Source organism: Scardinius erythrophthalmus (genome assembly GCF_964197995.2).
Source record: "Scardinius erythrophthalmus genome assembly, chromosome: 10".
NCBI classification, from domain to species: Eukaryota; Metazoa; Chordata; class Actinopteri; order Cypriniformes; family Leuciscidae; genus Scardinius; species Scardinius erythrophthalmus.
The window spans coordinates 7,932,217-7,943,284 of record NC_138230.1 but is presented as its reverse complement, the minus strand read 5'-3'; the positions used below and the strand labels follow the sequence as shown (position 1 = coordinate 7,943,284).

The window sequence follows — 11,068 nt, the reverse complement described above, 5'->3', positions numbered from 1 at the left end:
AGTGACTTAATTTTAACTATTTGTTTCTTGAACTGTTATGAAATCAGTCTCGGTTTCAATCTTGATGGCATTCAGGAAAACATCACTCTGATCGTTTGTAGCCTAGGCTATATATTGTTTCTTAACTATAATATGTTATAAATAACTGCGCGAGTCTCAACAGCGCAACTTTGTTACCATCAGTAGGCCTACATTAATTAATGTTTAATTGACGGAGGCGGCCACCTCATAATTCTCTATGCAGGAAAAACCCTGAACGTAACGCGTAAATGCGCTTAACTAGTGTAAATCTAGCAAGCTAGTATGCATAGGCCATGAAGTTTTGGCGAAATAACACATTAGGGGACCGGAGTGAATATGGAATTTTTTTCCAGAAAACTTATTGCACAAAATAAATTCAAGCACTTTCAAGGACCTGTCTCTATTTATGTTTATTTTCAAAAACTTTCCAGGGCCTTGAAAACATTTTTTCAGATTCACAAACTTTCAAGGATTTCAAGGACCCGTGGGAACCCTGTTTGTAAATACTGTAAATTGTACCATTTAAATGTTTTGTAAAACCTTAATGCCCAGAAAGATTTATTTTTGTAGGAAAACACCAGTCGATAATTGAGTGTCTCTTTCACTGTTATAAGCTGTTATTTATCCGTGCACATCATTTCATTAATTCATGTGCCTGTCGTGATCTTTAATCAAAATCACTTTATCCTCCCTCTCGCAGCATCTCTTCTCTTCTCTGATGACGGGGGCGGACCAACCTGTCACTCACATGAGATCAACCAATAGCAAACCACAACCATCTAATAATTTCCCGGTGGACAAAATCAAGCCCCGCCCTACATTTGTTCTTGTTTGAAAAGCCATTTCTCACATAAAGCAATTGTATGAATTAAGATAACTTGAAATATAGCATAAGACTATTTCTATAAAAAAGAATTCTTTATTTCGGTGTCCTCAGCTTCCAGTTATTTTATACTACAAAACAGCTTATGCTGCTTGATATTGCAAACTGGTATTTATTATCATATTATTTTAATGTTTTGTCATAATTATAAACACACTGGTTTGTAGTACAAATAGTTTTACCATTTACTGCACGTTGCTGTTCTTTTAGTTATTCACCTACAGCGGTCTCGTAACAGAATATAACGTACTTCCACGTTGCAAAATAAGGTGATACAAGAGCATAAATATTCTTAAAAACAGTGTTTGACAGGAAAAAAAGGCTTGCAATGAGGTTTTATTAAAAAGTTATGACAGAATTTTTCATTTTCATTTTTGGGTGAAGAAATGCAGTTCAATCTAATTCATGTTATTTGTAGTGCACTATAATTAGTGTCCCATGAAAGTTTTAATCATTGTCCTTCTCATAGTGTCTCCCATACAGCACAGCTGTTACCAGTCCAGCGCTCATTCCCGTCCGGCTCATGTAAAAGCGGTTTCCTGTCTCCCAACCAGAATGATCCGGAACATCCAGAGACATCCCATTACCCAGAATTCCAGGGAACACATGTCGAGTCGTGAAGGTCCCCGTCAGCCTGAAGTCCACCGGTGTGCGAGCGTGTTCGGTTTCTCCTCCGCAGCTGCTGTGATGTTCGCCTGTGCACTTCACCAGAGCGCAAACCTCCAGGTAATACGTCCCGTGCACCACATGGAGGCCGTTGAAGACGCCCAGAGCGTAAAACTCATGCGTGTCGGACCTCCGGAACAGCAGGTGGCAGCAGACAGAGCCACTACAAATGCTAATGTTCCCTTTACTGCCTCGCAAAGGGACCAAAGTGAAGTTATCATACATCATGATGGAGGTAAAGGTTGTAGATGTAGCTTCTTGTGCACATTCAGAGTCCTTTTGGCAGTATTTTACACCATCATCTGGTTCAAAGCTACTTGTAGGCCAAACATGCATCTTTTCTGGTTCTTCTGACCTCAGTTTCTCTTTTGGATACCCAGAAAATGGCATCAGTGTAGGCCATGCTGCGTCCCCAATAAAAGCTGGATCCAAAACTGGCACTCTACGCACCAGCAATTTCCCAGAATCCCCCTTCATATCATGATGAATGAGCGAATCCCATGGCGTGAAGATGCCGCTGCCGGTTATGCCATACTGAGCGGCTCGGATGTTGGCGGCCAGCAGCGTGACGCCCGTCGCGTGCGAGAACGAGCGCTGAAACTGTACGGCGGCCAGCAGGGGGAGCTGGTTCATCCACGCGGTGGGATACACGATCTGCCGGACGCCCATGTCCTTTACTAGAGTCAACGCCGGGTCACGGAACAGAATGTCGAAGCACGTAAACACCCCGAATAGGCCTGCAAACGGTGTGGTGAAAGTGACATACTCGCACTCCGGTGGAGCGTCAAACGCCGCCTCAAAGTACAAGTTATATTTGTGATATCGGGCCACGATGACGCCCTGGTCACTGAACACCACGTTTGTGTTGAACTGGTACTGGCCGTCCGCAGGACAGCGAGGGTCGGCGGTTCGGTTACAGCTCTGACGGGACGGCATGTTGGCCACCACAAAGAGACGGTTCTTATGAGCCATACAGCTGAGGCTTTGGAGGACCTGAGAAAGAAACATAACTGGTTAGAAACTGTGAAAAAAGTGGCTCTAAAACTGCCACTCATCATGTCTAAATAATCCTTCAAAAGGATGGTAAATATCAGTTTTGTACCTCAGTGTCTGGAAATCTGTGTGGATCAGCACATGGACTCCATGTGACCTCCTGAGGGTCGGGAACGGTCTCCAGATAACCAGCAATAGAAGCTCTGGTGAAGTTGAACCCATGGATGGCGTCTTCTGGAAACACTATGATCTGGGCACCCTGTTTAATACATGATATATAAACGTTAAGGGTCTTGTAGACATCATTTAGGAATGTCTGTGTATCCACTATGTCTGTGTATCCAGCATTAATATTACGTACAGTTTGCATATGGTACGTGTTTAAATGGGTACAAATTATTATTGCATTCATTTTATTGTTGTCATTTGATCAGTGTTTGAAGCTCTCACACACACTATCTGTCAGTGTACCTGCTGTGCTGCCAGCACTGTCTGCTCTTCAAACACACGCAGGTTCTGCTTCATGTGCTCCAGGGCGGGTCTCCGGTCCAGCGGGACTCTGGGGTTCGGGTTCAGCCGCACTCGGTGCTCGTACACCGCCGCCACATAGGACGGATGATCCGCGGCGAGGATGAGGTTCAGTCCGCTCAAACAGAGCACAAACCCGGCGAGCCCGAGCGCCATGAGGAGGGTGGACATGGAAACATGTGGGTCAGTCTGTTATGAGCTCAAAAGTGAGTCCAAAAGTTCAGGTTAATCATTGCAAAACCTGTCATGGATTTAAGAAGTCTTATTAGCGTTTATGTAAAAATTGTACATAAACATGCGGTGCAACAAGGTAAACAACGAAGGAACGTTTTCTAAAGTTAGAAACGTGCCGCTCCCTGCTTATTTATATCTCTTCGGATCATTATCAATATATTTGCATGCACACACAAAAAAAGTATAATAAACAATAGCACATTGTTGTTAATCGTCTTCCGGGTGGCATTACGTCACTCGTAATCCGCGATTCTATTGGTTGGCATGAGCTCCATTTTTGTCATTTGTCGGACAGATCGAGTGGGAAGCTCGGGATTTTCTTCAAACCCCGATGTTTACGAGTTGGGGGCGTGTCAGTAAACAATTGCGGAATACCAGTATTTAGTAGTGAGTGAAGTAAGCTAATTGCTTGCTACAATTTAATAAGCAACGATAAAGTTGCTTTCCCAGGGAAAGCAAGAACTGATAAGAATGTAAATGTGTACCTTGGAATACAATGTAAGTCGCTTTGGATAAAAGCGTCTGCCAAATGCATAAATGTAAATGTAAAGTTTACAGTGGCTTCATAAATTAATTGAAACTTAAAAAAGCAAGATTGTCTTTGTTCTTCATTTTCTAGAAATAGAGTTACAGCCTTGCTGTATTTTTGTGTAGTTATTTAAGAGAAGGTACACCGCCATCTTACTCCGACAAAAGTGACTTGAATGCTCATGAACACGACTTCCCACCTCGTAAATAACTTCCCAGGAGGACTTGAATGCACCATATGTAATGTTTTTTGAATGGCATGTGAAAAAATACACTTGTAGCTGTAAATATTGTTTACTTAATATGCTGCAAGCTTATTACAGTGTGTGGCAGCCAGATATTGTTATTTAGCTGTTTTTATTCAATTCAGATTAAAATTTTGTGTAAAAATGTCTTAAATAACGAGTCAACAAAGATGTTTAACACTACAGCTGATCTAATCTCTGATTCATTAGTTGGAGATGGATTGCAAAGTTGAGTACATTGCATTGTGGGATATAGTATCTCATGCAGTGTGCTCTTGTAGTATAGCCTACTGTACATTATAGCAAATGGAGTCTGAGAGACAGAAAAATGACTGCAAACTTGATCTGAAACAAGCTGTCTGGGTCTTCTACTGTGATGCAAATGTGCAGAGACTGCAGATGTTTTTTCCTGCATCTTCAGGGTTTGTCAGCACCATCATTTTGGTGTGCGTGTGTTTTGAGGGAGATAACCATTGAAATGTTTTTGAGTTGACGTCAAGATCAGATCCTTTAAAACCCAGACCAGGACTTGACCCTAGATGATGAGATTCAGACCAATTTTAATGAATTCAAATAAAGACAATGCTGCAAGTATTGTACAGAGACCATGCAGATCGGTTGTTGAGGAAACAGGTGAATGATTATCAGAAATCTGACACCATTTTGGTTTTGACAAAGTACACACTGTACAGTGTGAGTACATTTTTGTCACCACCAGCATATGTGCATACTGTCAGTGCTGGGTAATTACATAAGCAGATTAAAAAAAAATTAAGTACTTGTAAATTGTAATTAGATTATATTACATTTTAAAATACTCATCAGACTACAGTTACTTTTCTATTGATTACATGATTACATGTTATCCTCACAATGGCAGTAAAGTATTCATAATTCATTGATTATACTTCTTTGTTTTATTTTTAATTTTCTAAAGCCTACTGCTTATATACTGTACGTTCAGAAGATCTTCCAGGTTTGTGGAATTACACACACAGACCAGCCACTAGTCATGTGACTATCACTGAAAACTGAGACCCACAGCATTTGATCACTGGATTTACAAAAAATGCAAAATAGGTATGCACTCTTATAATATTTTATTGTAACAGGAGATAAAGTTAGTGTTTTCTCAAAATTGGAAACTGATCGTGACTGATGTTGTCATCCAGGGGTATCACTTAATTGCTGTGGTTGAAATGCTTTAAAAAGCTTTGGCTTTCTGCAGAAGATTAAGCTCTGGTGTTGGTATTCCTTTGCCGATTGACTGCAGCTTTTCTTTAAAAGTTAATCTTGAAAACGGGGTGAATAATATGTTAGCAACAATGTCGTCCTCATTAATGTTGCTTGCTGTTTCCATGGTGAATAGCGCTAGCTATTTCATCAGTGGGCGGAACGCATCATAGACTTAGTGAAAGTTAGTGAACGCATCATAATCATAGCGGTTTGTTTAAATATGCAGGGCCTTCCCACCCGGGTCTTGGTTCTTCCTCATCTACTTTGGGATTTTCCCTGCCACCATCTCCTTTGGCTTATTAGACAAAAGCACTTTTCTTTGTCTTAATCTTAATCTGTTCTTTTAAGATCATTGACTATGTAACAGATTTCATGAGCACCATTGTTACTATACAAGTAAATAGCTACATTGTAACATTCACAGAGATTCCCACGGCTGTTTTAACAGAATTAATGAACAACCAAAGAACAATAAAACGCTGTGTGTTGACCTTCAAAAATGTTACAGGTATGATATGCAAACTTTCTTCCTACCCGCAAGTTTCACTTTGGCATACATAGTCCAGATTAGTAGCCAACCTACAGTATGATTAACCAATACCTAATAAGGACAGAAAGAACCTCTTCCAGCTTATATATATAAAACTTTACACCTTCTCAAAGTCAAAGACTTCCCTGAATATCTAGAAAATAAATATATTATGTATTATATTGCTGGTTGAAAAACCAAACTGATGTGAAAGACTACCGTTTCTTCACATCAGATCATATTGTTTAAATATATAAATAAAAACTACACTGCTGTTTTTGAAATTTCAATAACTCCAGATTCAAGTAGGAATCTCTTTCTCTATTACTTACTTTCTGCTGTGGAACACTAAAGTGTTTCTCAATTTCGTAGGTGTTTTTTTTATTATTATTATTATTTATTTTTTTGGCAATACAGTGAAAGTCAATGCGATCCAGTGTTCCACAGAAGAGAGTTTTGGAGGAACATGAGAGTGAGTAAATGATAACCGATTTTTCATTTTGGGGTGGACTATCCCTAAGAGGAAGAGACTGACCTAAGAAATCATAATAAATGCATTCCCTTCCATCCTGCAGTAATAGCACATCTCCGCCTCTAGTGAGGGTGTAATATTCAAATAAAAGCCTATAAGCTCAACACTGGCATTCACATTGACAACCTTCAAGAGAATCGACAGACACAGAGAACAATCACCCGTGGCAAACGGTAAATATGACTATTTTATATACAGGTGAAACTCAAAAAATTCAATATTTTTCAATTAATTTATTTCAGTAATTCAACTTAAAATGTCAAGCTAATATATTATATAGAAAATTACATGCAAAGTGAGATATTTCAAGCCTTTATTTGTTATAATTTTGATGATTATGGCTTACAGCTTATGAACATTTTCAAAATTTCTGTGATTTCTAAATTTGGGGGGTTCATAAACTGTAATCATCAAAAATTATAACAAATAAAGGCTTGAAATATCTCACTTTGCATGTAATGAGTCTATATATATTAGTTTCACCTTTTAAGTTGAATTACTGAAATAAATGAACTTTTGCACGATATTCTAATTTTTCGAGTTTCACCTGTATACAGGTTGTGTTTTATAGGCGATCATATTAGATGCAGGCAATTTTGGGATGTGTCTTAGTTAGAAAATATTAATAAATATTATGATTTTAAAAGGTAGAATATTATTATTTTATTTTGTTGTTTGCCTCATCTAAATAGTGACCTGAATATGGCTTCCAAAACTGAAGTACTACTCCTGCTAGTGGCTGTAATGATTGCAAGCTATGGTCTTACCAATGCCACCGACTCAGCCAGCACAGCCAGCGCAGCCAGCGCAGCCAGCGCAGCCAGCACAGCCAGCGCAGCCAGCACAGCCAGCACAGCCAGCTCAACCAGCACAGCCAGCTCAACCAGCACAGCCAGCACAGCCAGCTCAACCAAGGCCCCCAACAGCACTGCGGCCTCTCCTTCACCGGTGGGGATGGTGGGGCTGCCTGGACTTCTGATCTACACGCTCACCTCCACTGCGCTTCTCAAACTCTTCCAGCTCATCTGATCATCAACTCCCTCAGTCTGTGACTGTCACACAGCTAAACCTATACGGGATGGGATGCACTTTGCTTTCTGCTTTCTTGGATTTCTTAACACTTAATATCAGACTGTGTCAGATTACTGATTGTTTTGGAGATATTTACTGTTCTGATAATTTTCTGCATAATATTAAAATATAGAAACAAATGTATGATCGTATGAAGACTTCACATTAAGTATAAGGAAAAACACTTTTGATGACTTTGCTGTCTTTCCTGAATGACCAGAATGGTTAAGGATGGGCATTTACATGTAGGCAAATTATTGAAAAAGAGTTTGTATGTATCATATAGGGATGGGCATTTGAGTAATTTTATTAAGGTGAAAGCTAATATAGACTAACATATATAAGTAAAAAGTTCCCAAAGCTTGTTAAACACAATTAAACAATCAGTACTAAAATAAGAAGAAAGAAACTACATAGAAACTTACTATAAGAAACTTACAAATAATAGGACGTAAGCATACGTATTTCAGCTATGGCTATAACAGAAGATTACTACAGAAATTGAATAAACTAATCAAATGTAAAATTAAAAACTGCATATTCATCACTGTTAGAATTAAATATATATTGATTATTATTGAAGCTATACAGAAATTATTCAGTCAAGAGCAGAGAATGATTCTCTCTCTTTTTTTTGTTGTTGTTGAATGTTTGATTAATATTAATGACAGACGGTCGCAGGAATGTTATCACATATATGATATCAGAAATAGAAGTTAGCATGACTCAAAAATAAAGTTCATACCTGTGGGCAATGTAATAAAAATCAGGATTGCCATTCTTAGATGTGCCAGCTTGGTAGAAGACTGTTTTTAAAGCTTCACATTTCTCCTCCGCGTGGACTTGATGCCTTCAAATAAATAAAAAATATATAAATTAGGGCTGTTAATTTGATTAAAATCACAATCTCTTGAATGTTTTTGGTTGGGTCATCTTGTAAAATGGTCTGTAGACCACTGGTATGAGGTCCAGGTTAAGCGTGTGATTACAACGTTAAAACAGATTCCACCACTGGGCTGTTGAATTCTTGATTCTGAATAATGACTGTTGCACAGTAGTTGTTTTAGGACTGTCCCATATAACTTCCTACAACAGCAAAAGAACCAAAACCCACAAAGACATTGACAAAGCAAACAAATATGACTTTCCTTGTTTTCCCTACTAAATTACCATTTGTTATCTATGGAAATCGTGCTTTCTTTGCGCTCTCTCAACCACACAAACACACAGAAACATCACACACAGTTATCAGAGATCCCCTGTGATTTTATCGATAAAATAGTTTTGCATCTGAAAAGCTACATGACATTTCTGTCTAGTTACTAAAAAACTCTGGGAATCAGACAGTCCTTGTGTACTTGCAACTGACCTGACCTCCATTTGTATGTCACAGTAATTAACTATGATTTGCTCCTTCTAATTGCTAGTTAGAGGCATGTGGTATAAGAGTATTTTCAGAGAGCATTTGATTGGACAGAATTTGTAGTGCAAGATGATAGTTGTATATTTGCTAAAAATAATTTAGACCAAGGTTTAACCTTGTCGGAATGAAGTGAAAGGATAGACAGTTGAGTGTTGGAAGGATGCAAATACAGACGGCAGACTTTTGCATTTCATGCTCAATGATTGCAATCAACCAGCAGCCAAGCTAATGCATCAAATGTACACACACAGTACAGGTAAACATTACCACACACTCAACACACAAAATGAACCCTTACTAATCAAAATAAAATAACTGTTGGCACATTCTGTACGAACGCCCTATTATATTATAATAATTGATAACTTCTGGCCCAAATTCTTTTTAGGGAACTGAAATATTTCCTCTTGCAAATTTCCTTGACAAGTGACTTCAAGTCATGCTAGAAAAAACTGTAAATAATAAATCAGGTCCATAGCTGATCCCTAGTGATCAAGTAGGAAACGAGACAAAGGGAAGTTAGTTAACTTAGCGAGGGAAGGGCATACAAATTGCGTCTATTGTTGTGGTCCCCAGTAGTCTGTTGTTTTCCATCTTTTCGACTGTGAAACAACGGCACAGGCTAGCCTCAGCCTCAGACATCACGTCCACGGACCATTGGTTAGCCATCTGATGCATATGGCACACAAAATTGGGAACACTTTAGTAGTTTTAAAGTCGTCATCTGATTAGTTGCCGGGAGACTTGTGTGTCGCATTCTTTAACGGTCCGCCTGGAAACAAAGATGGCGTGACGCCAAACCCCCTTAAGTTTATAATGAGGATCAACTAAACGCTGGAAGTAGGCTATGTGAAGTGAAGGTGGGAGATTGTGTGAGGGGGTTAACTTATGGAAGTAAAATAATGTCAAATGTTTTTGAAATAAAAAAGCCTGTTGAATTGCTAGCAATTGAATTGAACCATGCTAGCATTTTAATGCATTGTATTTTTAGGGCTTGCATTTTTATGGGCTGAAATTCAACATGGTTGAATATTTAAGCTGTGAATATTTCAATTAAAAACATTTCAAACACATTTTCATTATTAAAAATTCAATAATCCATATTCACCTTTCATATGTCACTTCCAAAATATTCAAACTGTTTAAAAATACAACATTCAACAGGCAATTTTCGGTCCATTTTATTTCGCTTTGCAAATTCGCTTCCACAAATTCAGTGGTTCAAATTCGACAGCAAATTCAACGGCAGGAAACGCAGTAGATTACCGAGCATACTCTCCATCTGCTGTTAGTCGATCTCACCAGCCGGAGGTGCAAAAGCGCGTGTTGTTGACGAAGACCAGCAACAGTGAAAGCAAGCCATTCATTCATAAAACTCATTTAACAGCAATGTAAGTGTAGGCTATTTGTGATTATTATGACGGCGGTTTTATGTTAAAGTCAGTGTCTTCACGGTTACTTTCCCTGTGTAGCCTACGCATCTTTCTCTACCGTGAACAAGATTATAATGTTATTCCCCGATGCGGATATACAGATCCAATATTACATTTTTGAGGTTGACATATATTTCTCTTGGTTGTTTAGTTGCCTTAACTTTATATTGTGGAGATGTCCTGCATGCAGGCTATTAGGCTACATTTAGTCATTTATTTAGCAGACGCTTTTATCCAAAGTGATTTACACTTAAACTAACAATATGAGGACAACAATATGCAAGTGCTATGACTCTTCCCAGTTTAAGCTAATGCAATACACGTAGGCATAGCCAACTATAGGCTACACTATATATATATATATATATATACTGTAGAGAGAGAGAGAGAAGAGAAGAGAAGAGAAGAGAAGAGAAGAGAAGAGAAGAGAAGAGAAGAGAAGAGGAGAAGAGAAGAGAAGAGAAGGGAAGAGAAGAGAAGAGAAGAGAAGAGAAGAGAAGAGAAGAGAAGAGAAGAGAAGAGAAGAGAAAGCGTTAGTAGCCTATTGATCAAGTGTTGATTTTGTGGCAGTATATCACGAAACGCTCTGCATGAAACTTTGCGCGTTACGTTCATATTCTTAGTCCATATAGCCTATATAGTAGTAGCCTATAGCCTACATCCCCAATTTGGTCTTTTATATCTCTGTATCAGTCCATAAACTACGTTTAGCGTTTTGTCCCGACAGAAAGGGAATCCTTGAGTAT

The 11,068-nt window shown here is 38.7% G+C and overlaps 1 protein-coding gene across 5 annotated transcripts; it reads right to left on the bottom strand.

Moving 5' to 3' along the window:
• Positions 1-925: 925 nt before the first annotated feature.
• btd (biotinidase) lies at positions 926-9,567 on the bottom strand. Of its 5 annotated transcripts, none has more exons than XM_081376826.1 (5): positions 9,438-9,567; positions 8,212-8,316; positions 3,035-3,332; positions 2,673-2,822; positions 926-2,563 (listed from the first exon to the last, which is right to left on the bottom strand). In XM_081376826.1, exons 3-5 carry the CDS (start codon positions 3,260-3,262, stop codon positions 1,352-1,354), a joined length of 1,590 nt encoding a protein of 529 aa, XP_081232952.1. In that variant the 5' UTR covers positions 3,263-3,332; positions 8,212-8,316; positions 9,438-9,567; the 3' UTR covers positions 926-1,351. The 5 variants fall into 5 exon arrangements, with proteins under 5 accessions (XP_081232952.1, XP_081232953.1, XP_081232951.1 ...); XM_081376827.1 differs by lacking the exon at positions 9,438-9,567 and adding an exon at positions 8,836-8,883; XM_081376828.1 differs by having other exon boundaries at positions 1,223-2,563; positions 3,035-3,280.
• Positions 9,568-11,068: the final 1,501 nt, after the last annotated feature.